The sequence below is a fragment of the Maniola hyperantus genome, chromosome 19 (genome assembly GCF_902806685.2).
Source record: "Maniola hyperantus chromosome 19, iAphHyp1.2, whole genome shotgun sequence".
Taxonomy (NCBI): Eukaryota; Metazoa; Arthropoda; class Insecta; order Lepidoptera; family Nymphalidae; genus Maniola; species Maniola hyperantus.
In genome coordinates, this window is record NC_048554.1 from 1,964,838 (window position 1) to 1,986,901 (window position 22,064).

Genomic DNA, 22,064 nt, shown 5'->3' on the forward strand with positions numbered 1-22,064 from the left:
ACATCTATGCTCATTTTCCTAATATAATATAAATGTTGTCCCTGGCGCCGCTTCTGCCTTCGAAACCAAAACCAACCAGATCGAGATCTGCAATCCAGAGGTTGCATTCAAATTTTCAACAACTGTTTCGACAATTCTCGTCAGCATCAAACTATCCCAATGGCCACGATCATCACGAATGCAGTTTCCAAAGACGAAGAAGAAGAAGAAGACCTACCAACAACTAACCCAAGATCGCGCACTCCAAAGGCCCGATCTTTATTCTAAGAGGGGAGGTGTTAGATAACCTCCATATCTCCATATTAAGTACTTCTATACCTAAGCTATACCTAAGTATTAGAGATAAACTGTACTAACTCAATATAATTTAATAATATATCTAACTATACCTACTAACCTATAATTGTACCTATCTATAACCTTTAAACCTCACATTAGTAAATAAGCCTATTTTAAAATGTACTCCATTATATTGTAAACAAATCATTATTATGTAAACAAACCAAATCTCGCCCTCGTCCTTTAGACCATTCATTATCCTCTCCAGTTCCAAATCACATATATAACCCAGATATCCCAAAATCCAAACATTCTATTTCAAACTCTGTTCTACACTGTTACTCTGTTTCTTTAAGTATAAGTTCTTTGTTTTAATTATTGTTTAAATATTATTCATCTTTATAAATTAAATTTATTAGTTTTTATTAAGCCCTTTAATTACGTAACAAGGTTATGTCGGACTCTTACCGACTAAAACCCCAAGATGTTCCACGCATCGCCTGGTGGCTGGGCTACGGGGCCAAACACGTTCGCGCAATCCAGCCAGCGGCGCCTGCTGAGGACCCACCTCAGGAGACCAATATAGTCCCTACACACCGTCTGAGGCGCACCAGGAACACGAAGGTGCGCCTCCCTACTCGAGGACTGGTTTCTTTCCGGACGATAGACTCCCAGTGTCTATTGCCCGAAAGTCCTTCTCGAAGGGGGTAGGCGGCGGTCGTGGGCGACTCGCCTACGCCCTACCCTCTTACGACGGAGCTGAAATCATCTTTTCTCTACTCCTAGCACAAGCTTTACGCTTACTTGCAGGGGAAAGGGGAATATTAGTCATGGTTTAGCATGGCGAATATCCCTTTTAAATATGCAATTACACATAAACTTAATTTAACCAAGGTCTGGTTTTAATTCCATAATCCTAACTCTAATCTTTGGTTCTAAATTCTTATTTGGCTACAAACTATTTTATTGAACTTTCTTATTGTTAATTTTTAAACGACCTGTGTCCAGAGCCATTGCAATAATTTAAAAAAACTGACTGGGATTTGCGGACCGCATTGTGCAAACCACTTACAGTGCGACAAGGCTATCTTGGCGCGTGGCGAAAATCGGAACTAATGTTGCCCTCAAGTGTCCCCTATGTTCTTGTTTGAATATTCTTAGCCTTTGTTCTCCAACAGTGCCCCCCTGTCAATGTCATTCAAGTGCCATGAGATCGTACTGAGAGTGTCGTACTGTAAATTGAAACCGATGTTCTTGTGAATTATTTAATTAATTTCACAGTTTATTTCATGCGTGAAATATGAATGCCACGCGATTTTCTCATTTGCTGTAAAAAGAACCCAACCGCTGTCCTCTAAGGCCTAGAACACACAACGCAACTCAAAAGTGACTGGAGTTACTTTGTATGCTTTACAATAATTGTCTTACAAGACAAATATATGAAACCAGACCACTTATGTCGCAAATTGTTTGAGACGCGATTGATATGCCTTGTTAATTAGTTGCATTGAAGTTGTTTTGGGCCCTTAGGGGAATTAGATACGTGAAACTACTTAGTTTCATCAAAGGTGCATCAAAAATTACTCTATTTTTATGTGTTAAAAAATCGAAAAATATTTGTCGTTTACGCATTGTGACGTCATTATTCGCTTTCCGTGCATCGTGGCGGTAATAATTAATTATGTTAAAAATAAATAAAAGTCGTGATTTTTTAAATTATTTTCTTTAATAATGAATTGTAGCCCCATAAACTTCCACTAGATACAAAAAATCACATCATTTTAGTACTACAGTGCAGTATTTCACGTTGGACAACTAGTGTCTCTTATGCTACGTCTGGGACTCTATCACGGGTTCAGAATGTAGATAATACGGAGAAGAGCCGGCAAGAAACTCTGCAGTTGCTCTTTTATAATTACCATAGTCAAATGCCTGAAATGTATTTCATTGCAGTTGCGTTGCGCAGTCTGTTCTGGGCCTATAATAGTAGCAAATAAGCGAGCTGCTAAATAATGGCCACATTCCAAAGTGTCAATAGGTATACTTAATATCGAGGTAACTGTGCCATTTTTTGCAATGTGTGAAATACCTACTTAAACATTTTTATTTTATTTGCAGTTCAAGTCATTCCGAATATGGCCAAGACAGAAAAGTCCTTTCCGAGAAACTTTACAGGTAAGAATTTTTATTATGACCTCTGGTTTTTTGTTTTTAATTTTTTGGGCTTTAAATACCGGTTTTTTCGTTCAGTTTCCAGTTGGTTGCTTTATCGTTTTTAACACTTGGTTTAATCCGGACACGAAAACTAGTTAACTTACCTATCTATTACAGCGAGTTTGATAAATCATAATATAACATGATATAGGGTTGCCAACCGTACTATATAGTTATTGTTTTCCATATAGTAAGACTAGCTTATGTCCTCGACTTCGTCTGCGTGGACTACACAAATTTCGAACCCCTATTGGGTTGAATTTTCAAAAATCCTTTCTTAGCGAATGTCATCGTCATAATGGCTATCTACATGCCAAATTTCAGCCAGATCCGTCCAGTAGTTTGAGCTGTGCGTTGATAGATCAGTCAGTCAGTCAGTCACCTTTTCCTTTTGTATATTTAATTGTCGTCAAGCGCAAGCTAAATTCTAAGTTCTAAATTAGCCAGTACTGTCCCACGTCTGGGCAAAGGCCTCCCTCCGATCCTTCCACCATTTCCGATTCCGTGCCTCTTCAGGCCACGTGACTGCAAACTTATCGAATTCATCACGCCAACGTCGCCTCGGCCTACCACGCTGGCGTTGATGATTCTGGGGAGAACGAAACAGATTTTGCCCATAAGTCATCTGGCCTGCGGCACACATGACCTGCCCAGTCCCAAGCGCAAGCCTTGTAAGAAAACTAGCTTATGCTCGCGACTTCGTCCGCGTGGACTACACAAATTTCAAACCACTAAATTTACCCCTTTAGGGATTAACTTTTCCAAAAAAGTTCTTTCTTTCTTAGCAAATGTCTACGTTATAGTATTATCTACCTGCCTGCATGCCAAACAGCCCGATCCGTCCAGTAGTTTGAGCTGTGCGTTGATAGATCAGTCACTCAGTCAGTCACCTTTTCGTTTTGATTGTCGTCAAGCGCAAGCCTTGTGATAAAATATTTGCACAGTGGCCTACGCTCGGTTGCACCCGTCGTGACGTAGGTGGCCGCAAAGTGCTGGCACACAGCCATCTTCAAAATAAACTCGCCTATCTCACGCGTAATCATTTCGCGTTTCCGTTCATTACCCAGACATTAGGAATTAGGATCACCATCGATCAACTCGTGCTCACTACAGAGCACGAGTCTCCTTTCAGAGTGAGAAGGGTTTTGGCCATAGACTACCACGCTGGCCATCTGCGGATTGGTAGACTTCACACACTTTTGAGAATATTATGGAGAACTCTCAGGCATGCAGGTTTTCTTACGATGTTTTGTGATATTTAATTATTTAAGACTCACTTAACTCCGATGAAGAATCACTTAAATGCGAAAGTGTGTCTGTCTGCTAGCCTTTCACGGTCCATCCGTTCATCCTATTTTGACGAAATTTGGTACAGCGATAGCTTGCATCCCGGGGAAGGACATAGGCTACTTTTGTCCCAGAAAATCAAAGAGTTCCCACGGGATTTTTAAAAACCTAAATCCACGCGGACGAAGTCGCGGGCATCATCTAGCAGTTTATAATAATATACTGAGCCTGATCCTAAAAACGTGTAAAGAGAAAAAATATGACTAAGAAATCAAATAAACCTTCCTTAGACCTCATTAATTAATCCATCGGTTTTAATACGTATAATCCTTGGACGATTTAACCTAAGGACGCGCCTCGCATGATTATTCCCCTCTGTCAATAGTAATGGATTTTTAATCCACTGCGTTTATAAACACTGTTTGCGGAATCGATTTTGTCATTGTCAGAATCGTTTTCGATGTGTGACGACGTCTTACACGCTGGGTGAAAAATGCCTGTTTGTGCCGTTAGTGAGTGCAAGAACAAATCAAACATCAAATTTACAAAAAGATGGAATTTCATTTCATAAGTAAGTATTTTTGGTGTAATAAACGCTTTCTATAAATTAAATTACATAAATTATTATAATAAAATAACAATCGAGAACTTTACCGATTCAGTAATTGAGTACGTAATAATTCGGTAGAAACGAGTCACACTCCTCACGAGCTATATTTTGTTTTTTCTAAACAATTGCAACCCTCGATATATACAAATTAGGTTAAAATTTGAATACGCGTGAACAGCATGAAATTACGTAGTAGTACGATAGTGATTGCGGTTCGATTATCGATATCGATGAAAACATTTTCTTTATTATTAACGACTAAATTACCGTCTTCAAGTCAAGTAAAGAATAGTTATTATTAATTACCACAATTTTTTCGCTACCTATACTTGTAATAAAACTGGTCGATTTCTGTGATTTCACGTACTTAATACATTTAAAAAAAAATTAAAGCAACGCAATTTTAGTGATAGGCGCGAAATGTATAAAATTTATGTATTAAATCGCCAAGAATGTACATAACATTAACCTAATGGTAAATAATGACGTGTTAAAAATAGAAGAGGCCACCGTGTGTGTTTACTAATTTATTTTCATAGTATCATATCTGTCTTATGGAATTTTGCTGTGGGGTAAAAGCGGCAGGTATTGAGAAAATTTTTGCATTGCTAATTTGTAAGGGCAATACGTGTTATATTTAATAACTTACATTTAATTTTTTTGGACAAAGAGTACACCATATTGGAATTACCATGTAAACCCAATGTGCAATAAATAAATGATTGATTGGAAAGAAAAAAACATTTTATTGATTGATATACCTACTAATTATGTTTGGTAGGCTTTTGCGCGGTCAGGTTTATTTTGTATTATATAATAATATAAGTCATTAATAAGCACATTTTCACTATCGAAATTTTAAATGAAAATTTCGTTTTATAAAAAAATACAAAGATTAAAAATGATATAAAATAAGTAAAAAAGTATGTGCATATTTTTTAAATAAATATTTTTCTTATTTTTACGTTGCATTATTAGTTTTTGGGATAATTACCTATTAAGTGAGGTGAATGTATGCAAGAATACGCTACGCTGACCAAACACTGGTTTTAAGTAATTAAATACGAGTAATAAATTCTTACTTCTACTTTTGTTTCTGAAAAACTATCGATATATTTTAAAATATCGATACGGTAGCATCGCAAATCAATTTGACAGTCTTACACTCGTAATGTCTTTGTATGTTGATGTATATAACTTATTAGTGTGCGTAAAATGTAGTAGTGTTGAAGATTTAGATATGTTTGTGTTAATAATGACACAAAACTTTGTTGAGTGAGTGTGTCAAGTTGTCTATGTAGTGTTTCCTCGTCCCGCACCAAAAGTGACAGAAATTTTTATTCGTAATATTAGGCGCGTTACAAGTCCATAGGTTAAATCGTCCAAGGTATAATCCGACCATAAAAACGTGCCAAGTATTGACAGGTCCTTCTACAACCGGAAGTAAAATAAGCAATCTACCTTACGAGTTACATGGAAACGTCAAAACCACAGAACTTTAAATAAGAATATAGTAGAAATGGTATCCCACCAAAAATATTACATGTAAAGGTTGCCAAGACTCACAAGTTCATCATGCTTTCACTGTTAAAAAGTTATGAGATATCTAGTAGAGCCACCGACCGACCATGGACCGACCAAATTAAGTCTGCTGTGGGCGGTCCTTTGCACGAGTGTACCAGGCTGTCGGCCAGCAGGGAGAAATGGCGAATGCTCGTGAGGCGTATAACATCTGCCCTCAAAGACGTTGCTTCGTGATGACCACGACCGCTCTGCCAAGAGTGATACGACAAAGAATAAGAAGAAGTAGAGCCAAGCCCCTAGCTGAGCTTTGATTTGTGCTGCCCACGGGGCTTGTCCTAAGAACAAAGTATGTATATAGCTCTTAAATGCTCTTGACTGTATCACATTTTAATAATATTAAACAACAAATAACTCTACTTATAAGCCCTGATTCTACAATTCCTAGATCTTGGTAAAAAAGGTAGGTATGGCTTGGCCGTTTAATCGGGGGTACGTTTTCGGATTTTCCTATAACATGTGCTATATGACCTGCCTATCTGCCAATTCACGATTCTAGGTGAACGGGATTCGGGAAGTCCCCTGTAGGTTTCTTGATAAAGAATATATCCTATAATAAGGGTTTCTTTTGTCCTTTTCAGGTACGGAACCCTAAAATGAACGCGTCAGAAATGTCGGGCGTTTGTAGATAGTTGAACGGCCTTGGCATCGTTAAAGAACTCTTTGCCACAGCTTTGCGCGTTATTTGTATACAAACATACACGTGATGTTATTCTTATACACGTTTTTGTATTTTATTCACATGTCAATCTCTATATTATATAAAAATGAATCGCTGAATGTGTTGCTGATTGCAAATCTCGAGAACAGCTGAACCGATTTCGCTATTTCTTTTTTCACAATATTCCTTGAAGTGCGGGGGATGGTTCTTACAGAGAGAAAAATTTTAAAAATTCCTGAAAAAGAAATCGACTGTTAGGCGGTACGAAGTTCGCCGGGGCAGCTAGTTATTAATAATTTTATTAGAACATTTTAAGTAGGCTGATTAATCAAATCATTAGAAGAAAAAAAAATTAAGCAAAACTGATTTTAAATCAACATACCTAAACTGAAAGTTGAAACAGTTTTGTCGATCTAATCTATATCTGTCAATAAATTGATAACATGTCAATTTATTAGAGCTTAAATCATACTTTTGAGTTCGACATGGTAAAAAATCTCAGGCAAAAACAGCAAAAGCACGTGTGCCCAATCATAAAATCGCTTAGCAAATTGACAGGTGTGTCAAGTTCACTGCGCACGAGTGTAATTTGGGACAAGCCGACAAAATGCTCGAAGCAAAAAAACTGACACGATTTATGAGTCAGTTTAAACAGGCAGCTGCTCGATTGCGGTAGAATGACAGCTACAATGTCTCGATCGCAATCACCTCTGATTGGTTGACGCTCGCTTACTATTGGCTACAATGCATTGTTGCAACAAGAATCGCATAAATTCAGCCAATCACAACAATTGAGATTGTTATAATGATTGCTGAAATGATTGATTGGCAGGTTTTACGAAATCGACCTACAGATTGGTTGATGCTCGCTCACTATTCGCTACAATGCATTGTTGCAACAAGAATAGCACAAATTCAGCCAATCACAACAATTGAGATTGTTATAAAGATTGATTGGCAGGTTTTCGACCTACAGGTGTCTTTATCTTCTTTCAGTAGATATATACTAAACGAACATTTTTGTGGTTTATTATGTAAATTAGTCTACTTTCTTATAGCATTAAGAGCGTAGGGTTTTATAAATTGTTATTTGGAGAAAGTCTACTCCCTATATTTGCTTCAAATATCCATCAGTCCATCTCCTTGTACCTGTTGACTAATATGACAAAGTATTCTTCAATTCGATGTTAGAGCATTTTCGTTTATACCTACTAAACTTTCCTATAAGTTTTCATCGTCTTTAAAGTGAGGATTGGCAGTGAGTCCCAGTGTCACTACAGAGCACGGGTCTCCTCTCAGAGTGAGAAGGGTTTTGGCCATAGTCTACCACGCTGGCCATGTACGGATTGGTAGACTTCCCATACCTTTGAGAATATTATGGAGAACTCTCAGGCATGCGGGTTTCCTCACGATGTTTTCCTTCACTGTTAAAGCAAGTGATATTTAATTAATTAAAACGCACATAACTCTGAAAAATTAGAGGTGCGTGCCCGAGATCGAACCCCCGACCTCCGACGTCCTAACCACTAGGCTATCACAGCTATATTGCTATATTGGCAGACTTTACAATTACTTAATAAGTTCTAAATATAATGGTGATGGAATTCTCAACTAATCGATCGCTCAGGTTTAAAATCAATTTACAATCTCCACTAAGAAGTACCTGCTTCTTCCCACATACCTTTCTCAAGTGTCTCGTAATTTCATCAACTCTGACATATACCTTTATACAGCTTTGTCATAAAACACTATCTTGTAGCGTAGGTAGTTACCGGCCGCAGCCGCCCACCGAGTCATCAGACGTCACGTCGTCGCCATAATTTCACGACTCTGTCCTTATAGCTTTATAGCGAGAGAAAGCTGTAGAATCGCTACTTTTGTGTAAAACTAGTTGGTTCATCTACACGATAAAGACAAATATTGGCGATATTCACGGCTTTGTTATAGCGTAAGTTGCGAAGTACAAGTACACTATCAGTGCACACAGATAGCAGTTCACGACAGTTAGGGAAAACGTTTGACGACCTCCCTGGCGCAGTGGTGAGCGCTGTGGTCTTAATAGTGGGAGGTCCCGGGTTCGATTCCTGGCAGGGGTTTGGAATTTAATAATTTCTAAATTTCTGGTCTGGTCTGGTGGGAGGCTTCGGCCGTGGCTAGTTACCACCCTACCGGCAAAGCCGTGCCGCCAAGCGATTTAGTGTTCCGGTACGATGCCGTGTAGAAACCAAAGGGGTATGGGTTTAATAAAAACTGCCATACCCCACTCCAACTGCCATCATCACTTACCACCAGGTGAGATTGCAGACAAGGGCTAACTTGTATTTGAATAAAAAAAAATAAAAAAACGTTCAGCATCAGCAGTAGGAAAGGCATTCCGAATCAGTGGTAGATGCATCTGAAGATTCAAAATGCCGTCAAAATGTGAGTACATTTGACGCAGGTAGCCATAATTGTAGCCCTATTTTTCTATGATTTCACGTCACCATAGCACAGAATAAATAATAGTACATAGCAAGTGATATTTATAACTCCGAAAAGGTATAGTGAATTCAATATTAACTGGCGTAATATTAACTTATATTAAAAGTGACGGGTAAATTCAGAAGTATCAACACTGGTTGATTTGCAACAAAATATATATTACTAGATGATGCCCGCGACTTCGTTCGTGTGAATTTAGGTTTTTAAAAATCCCATGGGAACTCTTTAATTTTCCGGGACAAAAGTGTCCTATGTCCTTCCCCGGGATGTAAGCCATCTTTGTACCAAATTTCATCAAAATCGGTTGAACTGTTGGGCCGTGAAAAGCTAGCAGACAGACAGACAGACAGATACACTTTCGCATTTATAATATTAGTATGGATATACGGTTGAACCGGTTCCTTTAATAATGAATGGGCTCTATGAGTGTTTGGTTTATTACCCCTATTGTTACGTGGCATGTCGAATGTAATCCTATTGTTATTGCTAATGACGGTCTTAAGTGGAAACACGCCAGTTTATATTGAATGCACTATACCTGGCGTATCTCCCCCCTAGTAGTAGGGCCTACGCAGCATAGTCAATCCGAAACAACACAAAACCTGGCGTATCTGTGACTGAACTCCCGACCTCCCGAATAGGAGGCGACTTAACCACTAGGCTATCACGGCTCTTGCACAGTACAACAACACCAACAGTACAAGTCGTTGCCAAACTAAATAATTGCTAACCTACGGTTGAACCACCGTCAAGTGCTCAGTTGCTTGCACGAGGAAAGTGCATGCTAATGAAATAGTAAACTGCTCGCCCGTGAGATCCTAACGTTCTGCCCACACCATAATGCCTACTTCCGTACTAATATATTATAGATGCGATAATGTGTACGTCTTACACACATTTAGGATGTAAGCTAGCTCTGTACCAAATCCATACTAATATTATAAATGCGAAAGTGTCTTTTTGTCTGCTCCACCGAGGGATAGTCTCTGGTCTGCTAGCTTCTCACAGCCCAACAGTTTAATGAATTTTGATGAAATTTGGTACAGAGTTAGCTTACACCCCGGGAAGGAAACAGACTACTTTTTGTCCCGGAAAATCAAAAAGTTCCCACGGCATTTTTGAAAAACCTAAATCCGGACGAAGTCGCGAGCATCATCTAGTTTCATATAAAGCAGTTAAACGGATGGGCCTATAAGAATCCCGTGGGAACTCTTTGATTTTCTGGGATTAAAAGTAGCCTATGTCCTTCCCTAGGATGTAAGCTGACTCTGTACCAAGTTTAATCAAAATCGGTTAAACTGATGGACCGTGAAAAGCTAGCAGACAGACAGACGGATAGACAGACACACTTTCACAATTATATTATTAAGTATGGATTTATAGGGATAAAAACTTTAGTACGTGATGATAGGGTAAACAGTCCAGTTATGTGACAAACGAAACCTTACAAACAAAATAACAAAATTAATGTTTATGTTGATTATCGACTGAACTGGCAACGTGTCCTATCTCAATTTTTTAACGATTTCATTTTATAAGCTGTTTTGTACTCCACGGTACACGGCCACAATTCAAGACAGTTACTTAGTTTGGATCAATTTTAAAAGCAAGAATACTAGCGAGGCTTCATCCACACTGGCAGGCGTATGTACCTATAGTCCGCGACAGGTTGAGATGGCAATTGGGGTATGAGGCGGGGGGACGCCCTGCACACCCACACGTCACCCGCGCTGGGCGCACCGGGTTAGCGCGTGGGCTGTGCGGGGCGTTCCCTCCCCGATTGCCATTTCGACCTGTCGCGTACTATATCTATGTTTAAAAAACGTAGTTAAATATCCTACAGTAACGGTGTCAAAAGCAGGCACAAAATAATAAGGTAAACGGTCTAGTAGACAGTCGTAGATTTCTGTTATTAAATTTCATTGCAAATCATGCATGCATGCATAATAATTGCCTAAATTACTATTCAACTGATTAAATGAACCTTGATTAAATGAACAACAGGAAAGAATATTGGAAATACGTCATATAATCAATTTTTATCTACTATAATTTTTCTTGGAAATTAATAGTTAAAGCTGATTATAGATTGATTTTTATAGAAATGATTATAATAAATAACAAAGGCAAGGTTATACCTGGTTGTTTATAGAAATACTTAATTGCGATTTTATAATCGACTAGCGTATGCTCGCGACTTCGTCCGCGCGAACTACAAAATTTCAAACCCCTATTTAACCCCCTTAGGAGTTGAATTTTCAAAAATCCTTTCTTAGCGGATGCCTACGTCATAATAGCTATCTGCATGCCAAATTTCAGCCCGATCCGTCCAGTAGTTTGAGCTGTGCGTTGATAGATCAGTCAGTCAGTCAGTCAGTCAGTCACCTTCTCCTTTTATATATATAATATATAGATATAGATAAAACCTTTTTTTTTTACTAACTACAACATTGATCTGGATCAAAAATATGTCACTATTATCAAGACAAGGATTAATGTACTAGTAATTCCATGACACTACTACACACATGTACACGACTTTCAAACCCCTATTTTACCCCCTAGGGGTTGAATTTTCAAAAATCCCTTCTATCGCATGTCTACGTCATATCTGCATGCCTTTCAGCCCGATCCGTTAAATAGTTTGAGGTGTGCGTTGGTAAGTCAGTAAGTCAGTAATCTTTTCCTTTTACATATTTAGATTTGATGTAAAACCAGTCTTGAATATGAGTGACGGTCTGTCTTAAGTGTACCTATATTTGAACTTGCGGTTTCATAGACATGAAGTTTTTGCTAATTAACTCCCGGAAACGATGATGCGTTTACCTTCAGCGTGTGCTCAAATTACTGTACTCTATACTCGAGATAAAAGATAAATTTCGTGGTTATTTTATGACAGGCTATATAAATAAGATGCACAAATCCGCAAGGTATTTCAAAAGGAGATGGTGTTCAAATCGGTCCGTTTTTTTAAAATGTATGTACACCGATTTTTTCGGGGTTTCTGGACCGATTCACAATTTTTTTTAAATTAACAGTTGAAGTTTCCGTGGTGGACCTATAAAAATTTCTAGACCCAACTCCTTAATCCTGATGCTGCAGGGTTACTGCCTGCTTAAGTTATCAAGATTCAGGAAGTGTTCATATTGAATTAATATTATAAGTACCTACCAAGCAAAGACTTCACGAATAATACACGAATTAAGGGGGTGAAATAGGGGTTCAAAATTTTTGCAGTCCACGCGGACGAAGTAGCGAGCTTAAGCTAGTTCTTAATGTGTCTAGGTTCAAAGATATTTAAGCTTAGGTAAAAAAAACATAACTCATTAGTCATTACTCAGTGTCCTTATCTATGTGTCTTTTTAACACATTCATAAGGTCATACATTACAGAACAATGGATAACCGGTCCCACAATGTATGGCCCCTACGTGTGACCATTGAATTAAAATTGTATTCATCCAATATAAGGAATATCAATTGTTATTTTGTTATGCAGTATAAAGACCTGCTGTCGTCCTGTCCTACCTTACTTTTTATGTGACTAGTGAGAGTTGAAATATGTGGCAGTATTCACTAGTGTGCATTTTAAACTTATACATAAGCTTTTGGATAGTGAAACTTCAAGTGAATATGTAAGTACTTTTTTTATTGCTGGAAAATGCGTTTCCAGCTTGATTTGAACTTGATTTGAACTCTTTGATTTTCCGGGATATAAAGTAGTATATGTCCTTCCCCGGGATGTAAGCTATATCTGTACCAAATTTCGTCAAAATTGGTTGAACGGATGGGTCGAGAAAGGCTAGCAGATAGACACACTTTCGCATTTATAATATTAGTATGGATTTATTGAATGGTCTTACTGCCGCACTCAGAGTAGCTTAATCATTACTTAAGTTTAGTTAAAACGAGACAGAGGTGATGATTGATGACGTATAAAGTAGACCAATTTATCGTTTATGTAATAAACTGAAGGAGGAAAAAACCTGGTTGTGTGTTTCCCGAGCTTTATTGAGTTGTTTAATGCTTGTAATCAACATAATAAACGGGATAAAATTATTATATTTTGATTGAGAAATAACCTCATACGAAATTAATTTGCACTAAATAAGACGTATAATGGGGCTGATTCTCTTGTACACAATCTCTAAACTAACCTAAATTAACAGGCCTAAATCTAGTGCTATCCTTTTCCACAAGCAACATTATGACAGGGATAGCAATAGATTTAGATGTGTCATTTTAGTTTAGTTTAGATATTGTGTACAAGAGAATCGGCCCCATTATGTATTTCTGTATGCTAAAATCATAACCCTTCCTTAGGATTTAACGTAGTCAGATAAAAATTCTTGTGCTTACGTTGTGGTTTTTATTATACTTATTTTTAACTAGCTTATGCCCGCGACTTCGTCCGCGTGGACTGCACAAATCTCAACCCCTTTTATACCCCTTAGGGGTTGAATTTTCAAAAACCCTTTCTTAGCAGATGTCTACGTCATAATAGCTATCCAGCCCGATCCTACCTACTATTATTGTTAGAATAGGTATTAGATAAGTACACTTTCAGTATTACTATACCTAATACCTATGTATGAAGTGCAAAGAGCAACCGCCGAGTTTCTTGCTGGTTCTTCTCGGTAGGAACGGCATTCCGAACCAGTGGTAAATTAAAACTACCTGACTATTCATAAGCACTTGTAAAAAGTTTACATGAATAAAAAACATTTTTTATATCTTATTAGAACGGCAGTGCCACTTACACTAACTAGATAATTAATAATAAATATAAATACAAATAAAGGTACAAGAAAAAAGACATAAAATACAAAACGATAAAAAATCAACATATTCTATTCTATTCTATTTTATGTAATGGTAAGTATTGCCAACAGCTTCCGTAGCTATATTTACCAAGGCAAAGGTCGACAACCTCTCTAATGGCTGTTTCACGTAATAGACTGCGGAATTATCTACACACACGTCATGAGAACTAGTTTTAAGGTCACTTTCAGGAAATAGAAAAATAGCAAAGTTTACTTACACACCGAAATTTATGAAAAAAAATCCATTCAAATTCAACTGCACTTATACATTAATAAAACCGGCTAAATGCGAGTCAGGCTCGCGCAATGAGGGTTCTGTACAACAGTCGTATTTTTTCGACATTTTGCACGATAATTCAAAAACTATGATGCATAAAAATAAATAAAAATCTGTTTTATAATGTACAGGTGAAGACCTTTCATATGATACCCCACTTGATATAGTCACTCACTTCGAAAGTTGAAAATAAATAAATTATTAGTTCATGACCACAATTTAATTTTTTTTGTGTGATCTAACCCTAAATTCACGGTTTTCAGATTTTTACCCAAATGTCAGCTATAAGATCTACCTACCTGCCAAATTTCATGATTCTAGGTCAACGGGAAGTACCCTGTAGGTTTCTTGACAGACAGACAGACAGACAACAAAGTGATCCTATAAGGGTTCCGTATTTCCTTTTGAGGTACGGAACCCTAAAAACCGGCCAAGTGCGAGCCAGGCTCACGCACAGAGTGTTCCGTACACACAGTACAGTCGTATTTTTTGCATTTGCGACATTTTACACGATAAATCCAAAACTATGATGCATAAAAATTAATTAATAAATGTGTTCACGGTTTTCTGATTTTTCCCCTTCCAGCATGCAGGGTGATTCGCTAAATCAGTTTCTAATACTGAATGATAGGCTCGGCGCTCATTTTTTAATTCGTTGAAGGTTTCCTACGAAAAATATTTTAATATCACCCAGTGAAGCAGCAATGGCACCGATTCTAAGCACAACCTAATTTTAGAGTATTCGCACCCTTTTCTTACTATTGTAATATGAAAAGGACAGAAGCAGTTTGACATTTCTAAATTTAATTTTTAGATGGTAAAACCCGTGATTTTAGCACGCACTCGCAAACCTACTGTTTAAATTTGTATTGTGCACTAAAATTTAGAGTCTTTAAATGTGAAAGTCATGTTCCGTTCCTTTTTTAGCATTAGTAAAAAGAAAAGGATGCAGATACTCTAAATTTAGTTTAGAGAGAGACTAGAGAATCGGGGCCAATGTAGAACTAACCAACCTCGGTGACTATCGTTTAGTGTTAGACACTGAGTTAGAGAATCACCTAGCTGTAGTACGAAGTATAGAAGTAGGTACGTAAGGAGGAACCGGTAGCACTTGTAAGTTGTAACATAAATCGGTATAATCATAGCTTTTTATTAGAACCATGAATAATTGCCATAGCGCAGCCACATATGGAAAATAATTTATTATAATCACGTCGTGGCCGGAAATAAGTATCTATGTAGGTTCTAAGAATCGGTTGTTAGCCTTTTAATAATACCTATCTAAATCACGATGTGAGAATTTCATCAATGTTAATAATATGTACTAGGGTTGTCAAAACAAGAAGAAACACCCCCTGTCGATTAAAAGAAAAAATTTGCAAATCGGTCCAGAAACCTCGAAAAAATCGGTGCACATACATTTAAAAAAAAACGGGCCGAATTGAGAACCACCTCCTTTTTGGAAGACGGTTAAAAATAGATAATAGATAGAAATACATATAAAGCTATATTTCGATGACTTCAGAGTTTATTTATAGTGCCATATTATATACAATTTATAGCACTAGGGGATAATGTAGCTAATCTAATCTATCAGTGAATGAATTTACAAAATCGGATCAGTTCCGGGAATTACTTCTAAATCCAAACTAACGTACTTAACCTATTTATATCTACTTAATATTAGCACAGTTTAACGAAATACTACCAGTTGTTCGACGCCTTTGAAGTCGAGCGATGCCGCCGCTCGTGTAGGTATATACGTGTTCCTACGCAAATATGCAAGGGTTGTCACAAAATTGGGATTAAAATCGCGGGGAAATCGGTGAAATTTTAGACCCTTGTTCTGTTTAGAATTCGTATAGCATCCGTAGACAGAACAGTAATGCTCCATTTTATGATAGAACTTACTAAACGACACTTAAATTATTTAAAACCACGCTCACGTAAACCCTCGTCCATCAATCACGCAGACTACGCGAATCTGCGTGCAAAGGGCCGCGCCGGCCGCGCTCCGCAAGTCGCAACCCACCGCAATTATTATTTTTATTGGACTGTATATTTCAAGGCTGTGATATTAGTGTAGATCACTTCCTATTTTAGGTTTCTGATAAAGACACTCTAAAATAGTTAATTAATAAACTAAACAACTATTAGGCATTCACCCTTCTACGTGCTTCTACTATCGTACCGCAAGGCATTGCCAAGGTCGGCACCCGTACGTAGTGGAAATTCCACGGATACGTACAAAGCGATTTGCCTCCTCATTTCTTATCCGAACCGCTAAGATTTGGAACACCCTTCCAGCAACACCCTTCAGTTTTCCCCTCCAATTATAATATGGGTACCTTCAAGTGGAGAATGAATAGGCATCTAGAGGCAAGCGCAGTCCATCTGCATATCCATCATCACTTGGCACTGGGTCTGATTGCAGCCAAGCGCTAGTCTATAACGAGGGTTCCGTACAACAGTCGTATTTTTTCGACATTTTGTACGATAATTCAAAAACTAAAATAAATAAAAATCTGTTTTAGAATGTACAAGTGAATACCTTTCATAAAGTTAAATAAGTACTTGTAAAAAGTTTACATGAATAAAAAAACATTCTATTCTATTCTATTCTGTTCTACCCCACTTGATATAGGTAGTTATCTTACTTAGAAAATTGAAAATACTAATTATTAGTTTATGACCACAATTTAATTTTTTTTGTGTAATGTAACCACAAATTCACGGTTTTCAGATTTTTCCCCAAATGCCAGCTATAAGACCTACCTACATGCCAAATTTCATGATTCTAGGTCAACGGGAAGTACCCTGTAGGTTTCTTGACAGACCGACAGACAGACAACAAAGTGATCCTATAAGGGTTCCGTTTTTCCTTTTGAGGTACGGAACCGTAAAAAGTAAGTAAGAGTAACACTGACGCCGTTAAAACAGCTGTAACTTACAATGTAATGTTTACAGTTATGTAATACAGCCGACTTTACACACCATTGTTTGTAACCGTTACAATGTAGGTAGATTTGTGACCGAAAGGTGACAACTCACATCGTATAATATACATGCATAATGTTTTACCCACGTCCAACTCATTAGCCACCTTTTCCTTTTATATATTTAGACTACCTTATGCTCGCGACTTCGCCCGCGTGGACTACACAAATTTCAAACCCCTATCAATCAAATATTTGAAAAGAGCAACCGCCGAGTTTCTTGCTGGTTCTTCTCGGTAGGAAAGGCATTCCGAACCAGTGGTAGATGCATCCGACGACGATTCGAAAGTACTTGTAAAAGTTTATTTGAATAAAAAAGATTTTTATTTTATTTTATTTCACCCCCTAGGGTTGAATTTTCAAAAATCCTTTCTTAGCAGATAGGTACCTACGTCATAATAGCTATCTGCATGCCAAATATCAACCCGATCCGTCTAGTAATTTGAGCTGTGCGTTGATAGATCAGTCAGTCAGTCACTTCAGTTTTATATATTAAGATTAATAAGATACGAAATTCCGAACCTGCCCAACAACATTCTTACAAAAAATGTGTTAATTGTAAAATATGCAAGGTCAAGATAATAAAGTAGGTACCCGTACTTAATTGAATGAAATACAATTACATTCGCTCGTACGAGACGTCAATGTTATCATGTTCATACCAACTTCCTTTGTGAAATGAAAATGAATGAAAAAAATGAAAATCTTTTTTATTCGTATAAACTTTTACAAGTGCTTACGAATAGTCGGATGCTTCTACCACTGGTTCGGAATGCCTTTTCTGCCGAGAAGAACCAGCAAGAAACTCGGCGGTTGCTCTTTTCAAATATTTGATATAGGTACAAGATTATGCCATGTATAAAATAGTATTTGCAGTCTTGTGCGTTGCTGGAACGAGCTGCAGGTCAAATCCACGCTCTTTTATCATTTAGATAATCTTCAATTGTGTAATATGCTTTTTTCAGGAGCATATTTTTAATAGATTTTTTAAACTTGTGCAAAGGTAAGTCCAAAATAGTTTGCGGGATTTTATTATAAAAGGTATGATACTATTATCAAAACTAGAAAGTTATTTCCGCCACAAAGGGAATTTAAAGTATCTGTTTTCTATTTCTAACTAGTTGATGTCCAAGACTTCTTTCGCGTGTATAGGTTTTTTAAAAATCCCGTGGGGACTCTGATTTTCTGGGATAAAAAGTAGTCTATGTGCTAATCCAGGTTATATATCTATCTCCCTTCCACAACCAAATTCGTTTAGTAGTTTTTGACACACATACAAAATTTGACGGCCGCGACTTCGTCTGCGTGGATTTAGGTTTTTAAAAATCCTTTAGGAATTCTTTGATTATCTAAAATAAAAAGTAGCCTATATCACTCTCCCTAAATCGCTTAGCGGCATGTCTTTTGTCGGTAGGATGGTAAATGGCCACGGCCGAAGCCTCGCACCAGAAAATTGGTCATTCATCACCATCATCATCATCAACCGGTAGACAGACTGCTGGACATAAGTCTCTTGTAGGGACTTCCACACGCCACGGTCCTGCGCCATCTGAATCCAGCGACTCGTCTGATGTCGTCCGTCCACCTAGTGGGGGGTCTTCCAACACTGCGTCTTACGGTGCGAGGTCGCTATTCTAGCACCTTGGGACCCCAAAGTCTATGGGTTTTACCAACTATGATGCCCTGCCCATTGCCACTTCAGCTTCGCAACCCGTTGAGCTATGTCGGTTACTCTCGTTCTCCTACAGATCTCCTCATTTCTGATTTGATCACGTAGAGAAACTCCAAGTATAGCTCTCTCCATCACCCGCTGAGTGACTCTGAGCTTTCTTATGAGGCCCATAAGGGCCCATAGTTAGAAATTATCATTGTATGAAGTTAATTCTAATCTTTGATTGTTTCTCGAGTCTGATTTATTTCCGTGCATTACGATTTATAATCACGAGGTGATTTTGCAAATGCGCCAATTTTTTTTACAACTGTTAGGTACCCATCTACTGTCGGACCGCTGAATACTAAATGCGTGTTTTTCGACCTTGGGCGGAAAGGATTTACGGCGTCCGTCAAAGCTATTTGAATTACTAACTTTAACGCCTCGCCGGCTGTAAAAAGTTTATCTAAATATTTTATTGTAGTTTGGAGCTATTTTGTATTGTCTTTGTTTACCACACCTGCTGCTCGATTGCGGTAAAATGTCAGCTACAATGTCACGATCGCAATCAGCTCAGCTGCGCGATTGCGGGAGAATGGCAGCTACAATGTCACGATCGCAATCATCTCTGATTAGTTAACGCTCGCTCACTATTGGCTACAATGCATTGTTGCAACAAGAATCGCACAAATTCAGCCAATCAGAACAATCGAGACTGTAATAGGTAATGATTGATGCAGGTTTCTTGACAGATCGACCGGCAGACAGACAACAAAGTGATCCTATAAGGGTTCCGTTTTTCCTTTTGAGGTACGGAACCCTAAAAATTATAAAATACCTATGTCCTTGTATTACTTGTTTATCAATTAGGAAGGACGAAGATTAACTCCATCACAGCGTCAACATAATATCCTGTTAAACATAACGGCTTTAAATCACAAGATTATAATACGTCCTTGTGCGGAATTTACATTATCAAAATCTATAAAGAAAATCCTTCACTAGACTGGTTTTATGCGTTAAGCTACAACATAAACAAATCGTTATGTTAATAGCGTATTATTTGCATATACTCAAATCGTTTGTATATAGGTCACTATGAATTTAAATGAAAAATGTTGACTTTTTAGGGTTCAAAAAAACTTCAAAAAGCACGCTGTAAGCGAGGCTTCACCTATAACCACAGTTCAGTCTGCTAAACTCTATAGAGCGTGCTTTGACTTTGCTTAGACTTAAGTACTTGTTGAAACGAGACAGACTTATGACAGCTATATAACGCTGTCTCGTATAATAACAGTGTCTTAAGTCTGAGCAAAGTCAGAGTGCGCTCTATTCATCTCACCCTTATACTCGCAGACTAAGGCTGAGATCTATAGAGCGAAAACGAGACAGACTTATATAAGCAGAACTTCAACTGTTTTAAAACTGAGCAAATGCAAAGTTTTCTTTATAAATCTCAGCCTACATTAGTATTTTATAAGGCTCAGCAATCTTCATCGTCATCAACCGATAGACGTCAACGGCTGGAAATAGGTCTCTTGAGGTCTGATGTCGTCTGTCCACCTAAGGGGGGACCTTTGAAGGTCCGTCCACCTTCCAACGCAGCAGCAATCTTAAAACATTGAAATTGAAACAAAATTCTGGATCATCATCATCATCATCATCATCATCAACAAATAGACGGACATACCTCTCTTTGTAGGGACTTCCACACGCCACGGTCTTGCGCCGCCTGCATCCAGCGGCTCCCTGCGATTCGTCTGATGTTGTCCGTCCACCTAGTGGGGGGGGGGGGGGGGTCTTCCAAGCGGGGGGCTGCGTCTTCCGCAATAAAAATCTGGATAACTTAAGCATATTTTTTTAGGTAGTCGTGTATTAATTACTCATTGTACAAAGTATACATAGTTTTTACAATAAAACCTATTCAAGATTTGCTTTTATATGATGTAAAGTGTAAAAACCCACTAGTTATTAAAGGAGACGAACAAATTCTTCACTTAGATATATGTATGCAGGTATATTAACATAATTAGTTAATGCAACATTGATCTTAATCTTTAGTTCATGCAAAAAGTTGTTTTTAGGGTTCCGTGCCTCAAAAGGAAAAACGAAACCCTTATAGGATCACTTTGTTGTCTGTCTGTCTGTCGGTCTTTCAAGAAACCTACAGGGCACTTCCCGTTGACCTAGAATCATGAAATTTAGCAGGTAGGTAGGTCTTATAGCAGCCATTCGGGGAAAAATCTGAAAACCGTAAAGTGGTTACATCACACAAAAAAAATTAAATTGTGGTCATGAACTAATAATCAGTATTTTCAATTTTCGAAGTAAGAGAACTATATCAAGTGAGGTATCATATGAAAGGTCTTCACCTGTGAATTCTAAAACAGTTTTTTATTTATTTTTATGTATTATAGTTTTTGAGTTACCGTGCAAAATGTCGAAAAAATACGACTGTATTACGGAACCCTCGTTACGCGAGCCTGACTCGCACTTGGCCGGTTTTTATGAGTATATCCGTCACAAAATTAAGTTTTATAATCATAATTGTTTTATTATCTAATAATTTATAACCTTAAGAACGTGGAAGGTCGTTAAGTCTTCTTCACGGATAATAATTCAAACACAAGATTTATTTTATAATTATTTTAATTTATGTCCAAAAAATTAAACAGAGTGAGACAAAAATAAAAAATACTTATATCAATTCACATTACCTAACTACATACCTACTACCTTTTCATAAAGGATAACGCCGCCCGTAATTAATATCCCAAAACTTAGTCCAAAAGTTTTCATCATCTGCATCATAGACTTTATTTAAAAGTAGCTGATGCCCGAGACTTCGTCCGCGTGGAATTAGATTTTTAAAAATCCCGTGGGAACTCTTTGATTTTCCGGTATAAAAAGTAGCCTATGTCACTCTCCAGGTCTTTATCTGTACCCATGCAAAAAATCACATCAATCCGTTGCACTGTTGTACAAGGACAAACCAACAAAACACACTTTCGCATTTATAATAAGGGTACTGATTTATTTTCTACCCCTTTTTGAAGTGGTCGAAGATTCCACCCCATTAATTATTGAAATTTTATCTTCAGTTTTTGGTCCCAACCTCCTACATAATATTTTGTTCTTTTAGGAACATCAAACTATTATTGATTTGCTCTGGCCCATTTTCTGAGATCATGCTGCAGTAGCCTCT

General features: G+C 37.7%; 1 protein-coding gene across 2 annotated transcripts in view; it reads left to right on the top strand.

Moving 5' to 3' along the window:
• The window catches only part of LOC117991240 (sialin), an 82,234-nt gene that overhangs the window by 13,035 nt on the left and 47,135 nt on the right, over positions 1-22,064 (top strand). For both annotated transcript variants that reach the window (XM_069504941.1, XM_069504943.1), the window contains exon 2: positions 2,398-2,454. In XM_069504941.1, the coding sequence (XP_069361042.1) occupies positions 2,415-2,454 (40 nt within the window). In that variant the 5' untranslated portion in view covers positions 2,398-2,414. The remainder of the gene's footprint in view (positions 1-2,397; positions 2,455-22,064) is intronic.